Source organism: Coregonus lavaretus (assembly GCF_964263955.1).
Source record: "Coregonus lavaretus genome assembly, contig: HAP1_SCAFFOLD_6203, whole genome shotgun sequence".
NCBI lineage: Eukaryota > Metazoa > Chordata > Actinopteri > Salmoniformes > Salmonidae > Coregonus > Coregonus lavaretus.
Genome location: NW_028156669.1, coordinates 652 through 19,070, shown reverse-complemented (window position 1 = coordinate 19,070; position 18,419 = coordinate 652). Strand labels below are relative to the sequence as shown.

Sequence of the window (18,419 nt, the reverse complement as noted above, 5' to 3'; positions counted from 1 at the left end):
AGCCCCACTGTCCTCTGTTACCCTCTATGATCACAGTAAACTGGTTTACACACACACCTGCCAGATGGTGCACAGAAGTAGTTCATGTTTTACTGTTACTGTAGTGTTTGTGAGTTAAGGACTTATTGAGCCAATTAGAGATGGGGAAATATACTGAGATGAATCCAGGCCCTGCTGTTATTGAGTTAGACTGAGAAACCAGGCTGGGCCCCAGAGGTCTGACTCTGACCACGCCATTAGTCATGAAACACCCATATTGCAATTGTTTTCTATCTGTTCATACTTATCCATTGAGAAATAACTGATTTATTTTTGACTAACATGTTGCCTCAGAAACCTATTATATGCTATCACAACAAGTAGTTGGTGGGCCACTGCCAAGTAGGCTTTCTATGATGCATTGCCATATATATGAACATGGCATTCCACTAGTCAGTGAATACCCGACACAACCCGTCACAAGCACCAGCAGTTTTACACTACTAGACCACAGGCCTGTACTGAGATAATTTAAAACCAGTTAAACGATTAAATTGTTGGCCTATAACAAACTACCGTTATTTATTGTTATTATGGGGTTGTACTTATTTCTTGAGAAATATAAATATCGCACATATGTGAAGTGTATTATCGCCTACTCACAAGCAACAGCACTTTCCGTGTCAGCCCAGCTCGCGAGTCCCCAGGATGAAAACAATAACAGCAAATCCCAGTCCCCATTATGTAAGCACACCTCACTTACCGTCAAAATAATGTGGAAAACCGTTCCGCAATCGACACGGCAAGCCCGCTTTCCTGTGGTCTCCTTTACGGTGAATTGTATGTACTATAACCAAGTAGCAGTAGCTAGCTACATGTTTCTTTCCCGACGTCTGATCATGGACGACAGCACGGAGACGGACCCAGCATGGGCCGTGCCCCACCGACGGTCTGTGGACTCCCAGCCGGGATCCAGCGCTCCTTCGCGGCGGACTGTGTCGCTCCCTTCCGCTCCCCTTTCAGTCTCCCGTCTGACAAATGTCAGCTGTAAAATCTTGTTCTCTATCCGAGGTTGCAATATGTCATCTGTTAAATTTCATAGCATTGGTGGATAAACTCCGTTAATTTCCACCGAACAGTTGATAGATGATTCCACCGAACAGTTATTAGATGTGTCAGTCCGCAGTAAAGAAAGCGCTCCTCTTCTCTTAATTATTTAGAAGAGGCCATATCCGCTGCTCTGTTTCCGCTCCTGTGGCAGCAACAGTGAGTACGTTCCCATGTTTGTATCACCTCTCCTGGGTGACAGGCCGAAACGGTGCCAGCATATCGAGATATTGACTCAAAACTATCCCAAAAAATCAAGCCTTGAATCGCGTTTAAGAACTTTATAAAAAGCTATGTCTGGTGCGCGGCATAACGTTGTTTTGACCAGTGGCATCAGTCAGTATACGAGCATAGTGAACCAGTAGCACTATGAGGCAGCAGGGGCAAGATGTTAGCAGATGGTAGAGAGATGGATGGAGGGATTTGTCAATCTCACTTTTATAATCCCTGTAGCAAAACAAAGGAGCCAGTCAGATGTTTTTCCAACAATATCAGGCTTCTGGGTCAGGATAAAAAAATATGCACCACAAATGGTTAATAAACTCATTTTTATTTCAATGTATTCCAATATATTTTTCAACAAAATGTATGTACACAATTCACAGTAAACATACGGCGTTATTGTCAAAAATATATACAAAACATGTTTACATTTTTACATCAGTAGACTACGGTTTAAGCAAGCCTGTGGAACAGGGAGTAACTGACTAGGGTGTTTTTCAATCTGACCCCTGGAGATGTGTAGATGTAGGCTACATCTAGTATTCCTATGGTATATATGACTTCCTATACATCATACAGTCTAGTAGTATTCATATGGTATATATGACTTCCTATACATCATACAGTCTAGTAGTATTTCTATGGTATAGGTCAGGACATCAGTGTTTCATTGCTGCCAGTCCCAAAAATATGATTTTGCTGCCACTCCTAAAAAAAACATTCTTTAAATATGTAGAAAAGCTCATGGAGCTATATATTTTTTAAATAAGATCATCTTTGTGAACAAAAAAAATCACAAAAATAAAAACTAGACAGTCAGGGAGAATCAACAATTCCCAAAATATCATGCCATGGGGCCCTCATTGATTTAGTTATAATGTTTGAGTCACTCAGATAGCATAAGAACACGGCATGAGCCACGGCAAAATGTGTAGAATTGCAGGAAACGCGTTTTTAAACGGAACATTTTTCTCTAAGCCCCATGACAAAATGTGTAGAATTGCAGGAAACGCGTTTTTAAACGGAACAGTTTTCTCTAAGCCCCATGACAAAATGTGTAGAATTGCAGGAAACGCGTTTTTAAACGGAACATTTTTCTCTAAGCCCCATGACAAAATGTGTAGAATTGCAGGAAACGCGTTTTTAAACGGAACATTTTTCTCTAAGCCCCATGACAAAATGTGTAGAATTGCAGGAAACTAGCTTTAAAACACCAAAATGGCTCTGCTAATTTTCGGTCGGAGACCACGCCATTGGCCACACCCACTACACTAACTTTGCCACTGCTGCTGAAAAAAAATCATTTGGGAAACACTGCATCTTATACCATCAATTCTGTCTCATAATACACATCATATAGGACCTGACAGGCCATTATACAGAGCAGTATAGGAGGACCTGACAGGCCATTATATAGTGCAGTATAGGAGGACCTGACAGGCCATTATATAGTGCAGTATAGGAGGACCTGATAGGCCATTATATAGTGCAGTATAGGAGGACCTGACAGGCCATTATATAGTGCAGTATAGGAGGACCTGATAGGCCATTATATAGTGCAGTATAGGAGGACCTGACAGGCCATTATATAGTGCAGTATAGGAGGACCTGACAGGCCATTATACAGTGCAGTATAGGAGGACCTGACAGGCCATTATACAGTGCAGTATAGGAGGACCTGACAGGCCATTATATAGTGCAGTATATGAGGACCTGATAGGCCATTATATAGTGCAGTATAGGAGGACCTGACAGGCCATTATATAGTGCAGTATAGGAGGACCTGATAGGCCAATATACAGTGCAGTATAGGAGGACCTGACAGGCCATTATATAGTGCAGTATAGGAGGACCTGATAGGCCAATATACAGTGCAGTATAGGAGGACCTGACAGGCCATTATATAGTGCAGTATAGGAGGACCTGACAGGCCATTATACAGTGCAGTATAGGAGGACCTGACAGGCCAATATACAGTGCAGTATAGGAGGACCTGACAGGCCATTATATAGTGCAGTATAGGAGGACCTGACAGGCCATTATACAGTGCAGTATAGGAGGACCTGACAGGCCATTATATAGTGCAGTATAGGAGGACCTGATAGGCCAATATACAGTGCAGTATAGGAGGACCTGACAGGCCATTATATAGTGCAGTATAGGAGGACCTGACAGGCCATTATATAGTGCAGTATAGGAGGACCTGATAGGCCAATATACAGTGCAGTATAGGAGGACCTGACAGGCCATTATATAGTGCAGTATAGGAGGACCTGACAGGCCATTATACAGTGCAGTATAGGAGGACCTGACAGGCCATTATATAGTGCAGTATAGGAGGACCTGACAGGCCATTATATAGTGCAGTATAGGAGGACCTGATAGGCCAATATACAGTGCAGTATAGGAGGACCTGATAGGCCATTATATAGTGCAGTATAGGAGGACCTGACAGGCCATTATACAGAGCAGTATAGGAGGACCTGACAGGCCATTATACAGTGCAGTACAGGAGGACCTGATAGGCCATTATATAGTGCAGTATAGGAGGACCTGAAAGGCCATTATACAGAGCAGTATAGGAGGACCTGATAGGCCATTATACAGTGCAGTATAGGAGGACCTGACAGGCCATTATACAGAGCAGTATAGGAGGACCTGATAGGCCATTATACAGTGCAGTACAGGAGGACCTGACAGGCCATTATACAGTGCAGTACAGGAGGACCTGATAGGCCATTATACAGTGCAGTATAGGAGGACCTGACAGGCCATTATACAGTGCAGTACAGGAGGACCTGATAGGCCATTATACAGTGCAGTATAGGAGGACCTGACAGGCCATTATACAGTGCAGTACAGGAGGACCTGATAGGCCATTATACAGTGCAGTACGTGTTGATGAGGTGTCGTACCATCTCAGTGTTTCCACTGGCCTGGTAGATGATTGACAGGTTGAAGGCTATCTCTCTACGCAGGTCTACCTGGTCAGCCTCAATACCCTGTAGGAGAGATGAGGAAGACATGAGGTGTGTGTGCGTTTCTCTATGTGGATGTGTGCATACAAGCTTCTATACATGTCTGTGGTATATACCTCTAGTGTAGGAGGAGGGAAGCTGAGAGCCTTGTGGTAATAGTGAATGGAGAGGTGTGTCTGTCTGTGGTATATACCTCTAGTGTAGGAGGAGGGAAGCTGAGAGCCTTGTGGTAATAGTGAATGGAGAGGTGTGTCTGTCTGTGGTATATACCTCTAGTGTAGGAGGAGGGAAGCTGAGAGCCTTGTGGTAATAGTGAATGGAGAGGTGTGTCTGTCTGTGGTATATACCTCTAGTGTAGGAGGAGGGAAGCTGAGAGCCTTGTGGTAATAGTGAATGGAGGGGTGTGTCTGTCTGTGGTATATACCTCTAGTGTAGGAGGAGGGAAGCTGAGAGCCTTGTGGTAATAGTGAATGGAGAGGTGTGTCTGTCTGTGGTATATACCTCTAGTGTAGGAGGAGGGAAGCTGAGAGCCTTGTGGTAATAGTGAATGGAGAGGTGTGTCTGTCTGTGGTATATACCTCTAGTGTAGGAGGAGGGAAGCTGAGAGCCTTGTGGTAATAGTGAATGGAGAGGTGTGTCTGTCTGTGGTATATACCTCTAGTGTAGGAGGAGGGAAGCTGAGAGCCTTGTGGTAATAGTGAATGGAGAGGTGTGTCTGTCTGTGGTATATACCTCTAGTGTAGGAGGAGGGAAGCTGAGAGCCTTGTGGTAATAGTGAATGGAGAGGTGTACGAGGCCCATCTGCTGTAGGGCCCGTCCCAGGTTGTACATGCTCTCCTGGCAGTGCCCGCGCTGCTCCACGTAACGCCACAGAAACGAGAAGCCCTGCCACAACACACACAGACGTTATGACACAACACACACAGGGTTTACATACACACGACACAGACATAGGGTTACACGCTTACAAAGGGGTCACTGTATGACTTTCTAACAGGCTTTATAGCACATTTAAAAGTGGTTCTAACTAATCCCACAACCATCCCACATGAGCACATAGAATCCTATAGGTTCTATACAGTTCTATCTATGGGACAGAATAGGAGTCTGACCTGCAGTATCAGTGGGTGGCGTTTAACCACAAACTTCTGAGACGCCATGTGGAAGAAGGTGAGGCCAACACACAGACTGTACAGAGGTTCATCTGGCTTAGCCCTGAACGCCTGAATATACTGACCTAGAGACAGAGACAGAGAGAGAGACACAGAGAGAGAGACACAGAGAGAGAGACACAGAGAGAGAGACACAGAGAGAGAGACACAGAGAGAGAGACACAGAGAAAGAGAGAGAGAGAGAGAGAGAGAGAGACACACAGAGAGAGACACAGAGAGAGAGAGAGAGAGAGACACAGAGAGAGACACACAGAGAGAGAGAGAGAGAGAAGAGAGAGAGAGAGAGAGGAAGAAGTACAGAGGAAAACAAAGAGAGAGATAAAGGATGAGAGAGGTAAACAGAGAGAAAGAGAGAGAGTGGAAAGAGAGATCAATTCCTACTTGGATTCCACATTAACCTGGATGTGAATAAACTATTCCCCTGGCTAGAAGGCCATAGTTGTATGTAGCAGGTATCTGTAGCAGGTATCTGTAGCAGGTATCTGTAGCCGGTATCTGTGTGGTCGTACCGAGTGCGTGTTTAAAGCTGCCAGACACCAGTGCGTTGTGTCCACTGAGCACACACAGGGCGTGGTTGTCCGGGTTCTTCATCATCAGACGCAGACAGAACCGATGGTGACGCACGTCCTGGGAGTGAAGGGTCACCTGGTGGGAGATTGACAGGGAGAATGAGTGAGCTGGTGTGTGTGTGTGTCCGTGTGTGTGGTGCGTGTGTGTGAAGGATCACCTGGTTGAATATGTTCCACAGCATGGGCCACTCCTTCTTCTCCATCAGCGTCAGCCTACAGACAGATGGATGGAGGTTAGAGGTCAATATGGACCACACACACACACACATAGAAAAGCGCACACACTAAAATATGCCCTGGTACACACACCTGACCTAACACACACTGAGTGTCTAATAAGAGTCTATGATTGTCTCTGACTATGAGGAAACTGCTACAGCTCCATATGTTTCTCACTATATCTTTGTAAAGTCAGTAGGACCGCCAGTCTGACCTGATGTAGTCGTAGGCCTTGCGGTAGTTATGGTCCAGGAAAGCAGCCGACAGACCAAAGAACTCCAGCTCTTTCCTCTTCACCTAAACAACAAATTACTGTACCGTACATTTCATGTATAAAGCGCTAATAATACATTTATAAAGAGACAACAATAAATTAGTCATTTTTCAAATACAAACATTTTCTCTATAATGAATGATTTCTTGATTTGAATGACAGGAAGTGAAAGTGGTTCCTGTTTACCTTGACGTCATAGAAGGAGTAGAACTCCAGAGAAGAGTCCACCAGCAGCTCTGCCTCTTTAAAACGCTTCACCTCACACAGCGTTTCCACACACCTCACCAACAGCAGCCACCAGTCCTCACGAGACAACACACTGGTCTTACCTGGGGAGGGAGGGAGATGAGAGAGAGAGAGAGAGAGAGAGAGAGAGAGAGAGAGAGAGAGAGAGAGAGAGAGAGAGAGAGAGATCGTCTCTCTTAACCGCTCAGTATATTTCTAAAATGTGATCAATCAGATGAGTCTTACCACTGATGTCCTGGTAGGCAGCCTCCTGGTCATCGATGTCTGACACCATGTCCTTGGACACCTTGACCAGACGCAGGTGTCTGACCCCAGACCACCTGCTGGCTCTGACACACACCTGGGCCCGTGTCATAGCCACCTGGATGATGAAACACAGTAGGAACAATATCACTGTGTCTGTCTGTCTGTCTGTCTGTGTGTGTGTGTGTGTGTGTGTTAGAAGCCTACCTTCAGCAACATAGCCAGCATGGTGAGCATGGTATCCAGGTAGTCATCTAGTCGGCCTTGGGAACGCAGGAGAGTAGAGCGGTGCAGCAGCAGCTTCAACTCCTGGACAGTACACACACACACACACACACGGGATCATGAAAACACACATAGGGACAACACACACACACCATGCCACCCTCCCGTCCCCTCCACCTACCTGCTGTGCTGCGGAGGCGTCCTGTGCCAGTGTGTCTGGGTCGTACATGGGCTCCAGGGCCTTGAGGGCGCAGAGAGGTCGACCCAGCTGCTGCTGCAGAGTGGACAGAGACAGCCTGGCCTCCAGGTGAAGAGGAGCCATCTCTACCACCTTAATGTAACTCTTCACTGCTATCTCCATGTGGCCCAGTGCCTTCAGACACTCTGGGGGAGGCATGGAGACACACATTACATTATAATAAACACTTTGGGAACACTCACAAGTATAATGCATTACGATGATGGAGTTATAATGCATTACGATGATGGAGTTATAATGCATTACGATGATGGAGTTATAATGCATTACGATGATGGAGTTATAATGCATTATGTTGATGGAGTTATAATGCATTATGTTGATGGAGTTATAATGCATTATGTTGATGGAGTTATAATGCATTACGATGATGGAGTTATAATGCATTACGATGATGGAGTTATAATGCATTATGATGATGGAGTTATAATGCATTACGATGATGGAGTTATAATGCATTACGATGATGGAGTTATAATGCATTACGATGATGGAGTTATAATGCATTACGATGATGGAGTTATAATGCATTACGATGATGGAGTTATAATGCATTACGATGATGGAGTTATAATGCATTACGATGATGGAGTTATAATGCATTACGATGATGGAGTTATAATGCATTACGATGATGGAGTTATAATGCATTACGATGATGGAGTTATAATGCATTATGATGATGGAGTTATAATGCATTATGATGATGGAGTTATAATGCATTATGATGGAGTTATAATGCATTATGATGATGGAGTTATAATGCATTATGATGATGGAGTTATAATGCATTATGATGATGGAGTTATAATGCATTATGATGGAGTTATAATGCATTATGTTGATGGAGTTATAATGCATTACGATGATGGAGTTATAATGCATTATGATGGAGTTATAATGCATTATGTTGATGGAGTTATAATGCATTACGATGATGGAGTTATAATGCATTACGATGATGGAGTTATAATGCATTATGATGATGGAGTTATAATGCATTATGATGATGGAGTTATAATGCATTATGATGGAGTTATAATGCATTATGATGATGGAGTTATAATGCATTATGATGGAGTTATAATGCATTATGTTGATGGAGTTATAATGCATTACGATGATGGAGTTATAATGCATTATGTTGATGGAGTTATAATGCATTACGATGATGGAGTTATAATGCATTACGATGATGGAGTTATAATGCATTATGATGATGGAGTTATAATGCATTACGATGATGGAGTTATAATGCATTACGATGATGGAGTTATAATGCATTACAATGATGGAGTTATAATGCATTACAATGATGGAGTTATAATGCATTATGATGATGGAGTTATAATGCATTACGATGATGGTGTTATAATGCATTACAATGATGGAGTTATAATGCATTATGATGATGGAGTTATAATGCATTATGATGAGTTATAATGAATTATAAGACTTGTCATGAGGCCCCTTTTATGTCTCATAATCATCTGATAATGATGGGGACCAAATAACAGGCGGTTAGAGACAGCTGACAGTGTGTGTCCCTACCAGCATGTCGGAGCCAGACAACAGCCAGGTTGTATCTCTCAGAGCAGACCAGGGCAGAGAGGAGAGGCAGGGCTGAGTTGTACTCTCCCTCGTCCAGGAAGGCCTCAGCCACGTCCAGGTACAGATCACCCAGCTCCTCTGGGCACTGCTCCATCAGAGACGTCAACATGGACTGGGGAACAGGGAGGATGATGGGATGGCCGTTTATACATTCAGAGACACAACGATTAGAAGGTGTGATATTTGGTAGGAGTCTATGTGAGACACAAACTTCTCTGAGAATGTGAACGTTCCCAAAGCAGATAGATACGTTGTGTGGTACTCACATCCAGAGGTCTGTAGACATGCTGGTGGATCAGACAGACCATGAGTTTCACTCTGATGTCCACTGGTACATTATCTGGAACTACCACCTTTCTAACCTCCCCTGGAGATGGAGAGAGGGGGAGAGACAGGGAGAGAGAGATATGGAGAGATGGGGAGAGAGGGAGCGAGAGAGATGGGGAGGAGCGAGGGGGAGGGGGGAGCGACAGAGATGGGGAGAGATGGGGAGGAGGGGGAGAGATAGGGGGAGGGGAGAGAGGGGGAGGGGAGAGAGAGAGGATGAGGGTGAGGAAGATAGAGGCATCAGAGAGTTCTGCATAGAAATGTTACTGGCTCTCCACACTGACAACTCATAAAAAACCAACACTTCATAAAGAAGTCCTAGATCCAGACAGTAGGACATACCTCTAGACTTCATAAAGAAGTCCTAGATCCAGACAGTAGGACAGTCCTCTAGACTTCATAAAGAAGTCCTAGATCCAGACAGTAGGACAGACCTCTAGACTTCATAAAGAAGTCCTAGATCCAGACAGTAGGACAGTCCTCTAGACTTCATAAAGAAGTCCTAGATCCAGACAGTAGGACAGACCTCTAGACTTCATAAAGAAGTCCTAGATCCAGACAGTAGGACAGACCTCTAGACTTCATAAAGAAGTCCTAGATCCAGACAGTAGGACAGACCTCTAGACTTCATAAAGAAGTCCTAGATCCAGACAGTAGGACAGACCTCTAGACTTCATAAAGAAGTCCTAGATCCAGACAGTAGGACAGACCTCTAGACTTCATAAAGAAGTCCTAGATCCAGACAGTAGGACAGACCTCTAGACTTCATAAAGAAGTCCTAGATCCAGACAGTAGGACAGACCTCTAGACTTCATAAATAAGTCCTAGATCCAGACAGTAGGACAGTCCTCTAGACTTCATAAAGAAGTCCTAGATCCAGACAGTAGGACAGACCTCTAGACTTCATAAAGAAGTCCTAGATCCAGACAGTAGGACAGACCTCTAGACTTCATAAAGAAGCCCTAGATCCAGACAGTAGGACAGTCCTCTAGACTTCATAAAGAAGTCCTAGATCCAGACAGTAGGACAGACCTCTAGACTTCATAAAGAAGTCCTAGATCCAGACAGTAGGACATACCTCTAGACTTCATAAAGAAGTCCTAGATCCAGACAGTAGGACAGTCCTCTAGACTTCATAAAGAAGTCCTAGATCCAGACAGTAGGACAGACCTCTAGACTTCATAAAGAAGTCCTAGATCCAGACAGTAGGACAGACCTCTAGACTTCATAAAGAAGTCCTAGATCCAGACAGTAGGACAGACCTCTAGACTTCATAAAGAAGTCCTAGATCCAGACAGTAGGACAGACCTCTAGACTTCATAAAGAAGTCCTAGATCCAGACAGTAGGACAGACCTCTAGACTTCATAAAGAAGTCCTAGATCCAGACAGTAGGACAGACCTCTAGACTTCATAAAGAAGTCCTAGATCCAGAAGGTAGGACAGTAGGACAGACCTCTAGACTCCTCTGTTGTCTGTGTTTTCATCTCCTCCTCCTGCTCTGGGTTCTCCTCCTCTGCTTCCATCTTCTCCTCCTCCTGCTCTGGGTTCTCCTCTGCTTCCATCTTCTCCTGCTCCTCCTTTCCCTCCTCCTCCTGCTCCTCTGGGTTCTCCTCCTCTGCAAGGTCTGGTTTAGGTTCTCCTCTCTCCAGGACGATCCCACAGAACTGAACTAGAACCTGAGGAGGGAAAACACTGGTCACACACACGTCTATGAAACTAACATTTACATTTACATTACATTTTAGTCATTTAGCAGACGCTCTTATCCAGAGCGACTTACAGTTAGTGAATACATATTTTTTTTTATACTGGTCCCCCGTGGGAATCGAACCCACAACCCTGGCGTTGCAAACGCCATGCTCTATCAACTGAGCTACATCCCACACCCACAAACAGCTACCTGAAGGGCCTTGCCGTGCTGGTGGTTGGCTATGTAGAGCTCAGCGGCCATGTTGATGCTCTCGTCTGTCACCAGCTCTGGGTGTCTCCTCAGGGCCTCCTCCATCACCCCCATGGCTGACAGCAGGTCACTACTCTCATAGTAGCTTCTGGAGAGAGAACACACACATCACCCTTACACACTGAACCTAACACACATCACCATTACACACTGAACCTAACACACACACACACACACACACACACACACACATCACCATTACCGAACCTAACACACATCACTGTTACACACTGAACCTAACACACATCACCAGTACACACTGAACCTAACACACATCACCATTACACACTGAACCTAACACACATCACTGTTACACACATCACCATTACACACTAAACCTAACACACATCACCATTACACACTAAACCTAACACACATCACTGTTACACACATCACCATTACACACTGAACCTAACACACACACACACACATCACCATTACACACTAAACCTAACACACATCACCATTACACACTGAACCTAACACACATCACCAGTACACACTGAACCTAACACACATCACTGTTACACACTAAACCTAACACAGATCACCATTACACACAAAACCTAACACACACACATCACCATTACACACTAAACCTAACACACATCACTGTTACACACATCACCATTACACACTGAACCTAACACACATCACTGTTACACACTGAACCTAACACACATCACCATTACACACTGAACCTAACACACATCACCATTACACACTGAACCTAACACACACACACACACACACACACACACACACATCACTGTTACACACTGAACCTAACACACATCACCATTACACACTGAACCTAACACACATCACCATTACACACATCACCATTACACACTAAACCTAACACACACACACACATCACCATTACACACTGAACCTAACACACATCACCAGTACACACTGAACCTAACACACATCACCATTACACACTGAACCTAACACACACACACACACACACATCACTGTTACACACTGAACCTAACACACATCACCAGTACACACTGAACCTAACACACATCACCAGTACACACTGAACCTAACACACATCACCATTACACACTGAACCTAACACACACACACACACACACATCACTGTTACACACTGAACCTAACACACATCACCAGTACACACTGAACCTAACACACATCACCAGTACACACTGAACCTAACACACATCACCATTACACTGAACCTAACACACATCACCATTACACTGAACCTAACACACATCACCATTACACTGAACCTAACACACATCACCAGTACACACTGAACCTAACACACACACACACATCACCATTACACACTGAACCTAACACACATCACCATTACACTGAACCTAACACACATCACCAGTACACACTGAACCTAACACACACACACACATCACCATTACACACTGAACCTAACACACATCACCAGTACACACTGAACCTAACACACATCACCATTACACACTGAACCTAACACACATCACCAGTACACACTGAACCTAACACACATCACCATTACACACTGAACCTAACACACATCACCATTACACTGAACCTAACACACATCACCAGTACACACTGAACATAACACACATCACCATTACACTGAACCTAACACACATCACCAGTACACACTGAACCTAACACACATCACCATTACACTGAACCTAACACACATCACCATTACACTGAACCTAACACACATCACCATTACACTGAACCTAACACACATCACCAGTACACACTGAACCTAACACACACACACACATCACCATTACACTGAACCTAACACACATCACCAGTACACACTGAACCTAACACACACACACACATCACCATTACACACTGAACCTAACACACATCACCAGTACACACTGAACCTAACACACACACACACATCACCATTACACACTGAACCTAACACACATCACCAGTACACACTGAACCTAACACACATCACCATTACACACTGAACCTAACACACACACACACACACACACACACACACACATCACTGTTACACACTGAACCTAACACACATCACCATTACACACTAAACCTAACACACATCACCAGTACACACTGAACCTAACACACATCACCATTACACTGAACCTAACACACATCACCAGTACACACTGAACATAACACACACACACACATCACCATTACACACTGAACCTAACACACATCACCATTACACACTGAACCTAACACACATCACCATTACACACTGAACCTAACACACATCACCAGTACACACTGAACCTAACACACATCACTGTTACACACTGAACCTAACACACATCACCAGTACACACTGAACCTAACACACATCACCAGTACACACTGAACCTAACACACATCACCAGTACACACTGAACCTAACACACATCACCATTACACACTGAACCTAACACACATCACCAGTACACACTGAACCTAACACACACACACACACACACATCACTGTTACACACTGAACCTAACACACATCACCATTACACACTGAACCTAACACACACACACACACACACATCACCATTACACACTGAACCTAACACACATCACCAGTACACACTGAACCTAACACACATCACCATTACACTGAACCTAACACACATCACCAGTACACACTGAACCTAACACACATCACCAGTACACACTGAACCTAACACACATCACCATTACACACTGAACCTAACACACATCACCATTACACACTGAACCTAACACACATCACCAGTACACACTGAACCTAACACACATCACCATTACACACTGAACCTAACCCCCCATTGCTTGTGTGTGTGTGTATTGTCTGTGTATATACACATTGTGAATGAGAGTTTGTACGGTATCTGTGTGTGTTTGTGTCTGTGTACACGTGCATGGCGGACTACCCCTCACTTGGCCATGTCTCGCGACAGCTGCATGAAGTGCTCTCCGTCAGTAGGGGGCAGTAGGTTGAGGATACGGCGGTACCCGTCCATGGACTGCTTGTGTTCCCCCACCTGCTCATACAGGCTGGAACGCTCCCACAGGTAGTGCACATTACTGGGGTCATACTTAATGGCTGAGAGGAAAACAGGCAGAGACAGAGAGACAACAACACAATTAGACCCAACCAAATCATCAGGAAACATAAAGAGAATTACACAGTGGCAGAATACCTGACCCCTGTGACTGACCCAAACTTAAGGAAAGCTTTGACTATGTACAGACTCAGTGAGCATAGCCTTGCTATTGAGAAAGGCCGCCGTAGGCAGACCTGGCTCTCAAGAGAAGACAGGCTATGTGCACACTGCCCACAAAATGAGGTGGAAACTGAGCTGCACTTCCTAACCTCCTGACAAATGTATGACCATATTAGAAACACATATTTCCCTCAGATTACACACATCCACAAAGAATTTGAAAACAAACCCAATTTTGATAAACTCCCTTATCTACTGGGTGAAATACCACAGTGTGCCATCACAGCCACAATATTTGTGACCTGTTGCCACAAGTAAAGGGCAACCAGTGAAGAACAAACACCATTGTAAATACAACCCATATTTATGTTTATTTATTTTCCCATTTGTACTTTAACTATTTGCACATTGTTACAACACTGTATATAGACATAATGACATTTGAAATGTCTTTACTCTTTTGGAACTTCTGAGTGTAATGTTTACTGTTAATATTTGTTGTTTATTTCATTTTTGTTTACTATCTACTTCACTTGCTTTGGCAATGTTAACATACGTTTCCCATGCCAATAAAGCCCTTAAATTGAAATTGAATTGAGAGAGAGAGAGATAGAGAGACATAGAGAGAGACACAGCGAGAGAGAGAGAGAGAGAGAGAAAGAAAGAGAGAGAGAGAAAGAGAGCGAGAGAGAGAGAGAGCGAGAGAGAGAGAGCAAGAGAGAGAGAGAGCGAGAGAGAGAGAGAGAGTGAGAGAGAGAGAGAGAGAGAGAAAGAGAGACAGAGACAGAAGGAAGAGACGGGGAGAGAGAAATGTCTTAGGAGACAATTATTTCAGTGAGGTTGCCATTGACTGATTGATTGAAATTCTTAGATAATTAATAGTAGCTCCAGCCTGAGACAACATTAGTTGGCCATCAGTAGTTCAGCTAAACACTAGCATGGATAGCAAACAGGCCTAAGTACATGTGAATCAACCACCTCTAACTAGCAGTAAATCAATCAACAACAAAAAACATATTCTAGCAGTTTGAGGTCACAGGTTAGGGGTCAGAGACCAGGGGTTAGAGGTCAGGGGTCACCTCACCTTTGGTGTAGCAGATGATGGCCTGCCTGATGTTGTCCTGCTCCATTGACATGTCGGCCAGCTTGACCCACTCCTCACAGTCGCTGGGGTTGAGATGGGCAGCGATCAGGCCGAACTGTAGAGACTTCTCCATGTCCCCCTGGTCTTCATAGATCATAGCCAGGGTGGAGAAGGGCTCGTAGGCCAGGGGGGCTGGTGGGAGAACGGTGAATAGAAGGGTTAAGTGGGACTCAATTTAGTCAGCGTTTAACAGGAAGGCCTCCCTCATTGACTTCAATGAGACTTCCTGGTTAATATATTTTTTTTTTAAGACAACTTTGATGAATTCAGATCAGTCAGTAATGCTGCATTCATGACAAGTCAGAAACTCTCCCAGTTAAAATTAACATAAGTTATTTGGGTAGAGCTACATATTGGTTGATTCTGATTCCAAGTGGGAAATTCAGATATCATCTTTCTCTGAGTTTTCAGTTTCCTAGTTCCAGCATGTCATGAATGCTGCATAAGTCTCTACAAGGACTTTTGTGAATTGAGATGGCTACTACAGCAGTGTCTAGTGACAGAGAAATGCCCTGTCAGTCAGTGCTTAGTCTGTTCCTCCTCTGTCCTGGAATACTACCCATCCTGTCTGATGATCTCCTCTATCCTGGAACACTACCCACCCTGTCTGAATGATCTCCTCTATCCTAGAACACTACCCATCCTGTCTGATGATCTCCTCTATCCTGGAACACTACCCACCCTGTCTGAATGATCTCCTCTATCCTGGAACACTACCCATCCTGTCTGATGATCTCCTCTATCCTGGAACACTACCCACCCTGTCTGAATGATATCCTCTGTCCTGGAATACTACCCATCCTGTCTGATGATCTCCTCTATCCTGGAACACTACCCACCCTGTCTGAATGATCTCCTCTATCCTGGAACACTACCCATCCTGTCTGATGATATCCTCTATCCTGGAACACTACCCACCCTGTCTGAATGATCTCCTCTATCCTGGAACACTACCCATCCTGTCTGATGATATCCTCTATCCTGGAACACTACCCACCCTGTCTGATGATCTCCATACACATCAGGACGGCGTCCTCCTTGTCTCCACGGGCGTAACGGATGTTGGCTTCTCCCATGAGGCCCCTCAGGGCCCGGGGCAGCTTGCTGCGGTTACGTTTCTCCTGAACAGCACAGAATCACCATCAATAGACCCATATCAACAAACACTGCAGCATGACCAAGTGTAACAGAGGTGGTTCAGTGAACCAGGCTCAAATGGTGACCAGCCTAACTTTGCCTGAGACTAGCCATAATTCGACTATCGTCAAACTATGGCTAGCATTGCGTTAGCTCCCTGATCTAATGTCAAGGCTCAGCGGGCTAACAGTCTAGTGAACCCTGTTAGAATGATGACAGTCTAGTGAACCGATGTTAGAATGATGACAGTCTAGTGAACCCTGTTAGAATGATGACAGTCTAGTGAACCCTGTTAGAATGATGACAGTCTAGTGAACCCTGTTATAATGACGACAGGCCTTTATCTAATTTTCACCTTCATCATCTTCTTGTTCTCTCGGTTAAGCTCCATTTCCAGGGCGAAGACATCCCCAGCCGAGGGGCCCTCCTCCTCTCCTTTAACTTCAACCTTCCTCTCCTCCTCATCATCCTCCTCCTCTTCTTCTTCTTCATAATCGTCATCGTTGTCTTCTTCTTCATCCTCCTCTTCCTCAGTCTGTTCAGCCTCTGTTCCCTCCCCCATCATCGAGGCAAAGGCCTTCTGGACAGAGGGGCTGACTCCTTCCTCTGGATCCGCTGGCAGGGACAGAAGAGGTGGATAATTGGCATACAACAATGACTTGACTGGAATTGCTTAAGAAGACATGAAGAGTGCCTAGGCTTTAGCTCAGCGGGCAAGCAGAATATGTGTGTTCCAAACCCATGCAGTCACACATGACTGAACAAGTGGAGACACGCACCTGCGGGACGTTTTTTTGAACATTTTCTCGGACTGCGGCCGTGGGAAGTGCTGGGGAGTGTGTCATCTGGTCCAATCTCTTCCTCTGAACGCCCCTCGTTCGATACCTGCGAGAATAGATCCGAGATTAAATGTTCTCAACACAGGCATTCGTGAAAGGTGTTCCAGTAGCACATATTATGTCCTTGCGAGCTCCAAAACTTTTACACACGTTTTATCTTTAACGTAAATACAGCATGCAGAGAGAATGGAGGTTCCACATACCTTCAATTTAGCTTTTCGTTCCTCTCTCTGTATTTCAAACTCCTCGAATGAAATCCTTCCCTCCAGGTAGTCAATGAGCTCTGAGCTGAACCCCGACATCTCACCGACTAACTAAAACGATTTATGGTGGTTAAATAAACGTAAAACAATGTTGATAACGCTCATCGTAAACATTTAATTTTGACAACACGAGTGGCACTGGCGACAGTTAATTACGTATTTTAAAAACGACGGAAGTTCTTCTTCGACGCTTCGGAAGGTAGATTTGCAAATCGTTACACACCGACACCTATCGATTAATGCATGAACCACGAAAATACTGATCAACAAACAGAGACAAATACACACATAAAGTATCTGATAAAGATAATAAATTGTAACATTATTCGTAAATTCGTTTTTTGTTGTGGTTGTGTTCAGACAATTCATATTCCATAACGTCAGGTGGCGCTGTTCTATATCATATCGTTAGAGAAATCCCAGTCCGTTCGCTTC

The 18,419-nt window shown here is 44.4% G+C and overlaps 1 protein-coding gene across 1 annotated transcript; it reads right to left on the bottom strand.

The window, feature by feature from the left end:
• Positions 1–1,620: 1,620 nt before the first annotated feature.
• On the bottom strand, positions 1,621–18,124 carry gtf3c3 (general transcription factor IIIC, polypeptide 3). Its single transcript, XM_084200128.1, has 20 exons — positions 17,925–18,124; positions 17,662–17,767; positions 17,238–17,497; positions 16,743–16,866; positions 15,686–15,877; positions 14,315–14,480; positions 11,333–11,480; positions 10,886–11,108; positions 9,371–9,471; positions 9,045–9,216; positions 7,416–7,618; positions 7,217–7,318; positions 6,992–7,127; positions 6,707–6,849; positions 6,461–6,543; positions 6,186–6,240; positions 5,968–6,103; positions 5,399–5,523; positions 5,019–5,171; positions 1,621–4,310 (listed from the first exon to the last, which is right to left on the bottom strand). Exons 1-20 carry the CDS (start codon positions 18,021–18,023, stop codon positions 4,188–4,190), a joined length of 2,850 nt encoding a protein of 949 aa, XP_084056254.1. The 5' UTR covers positions 18,024–18,124; the 3' UTR covers positions 1,621–4,187.
• Positions 18,125–18,419: the final 295 nt, after the last annotated feature.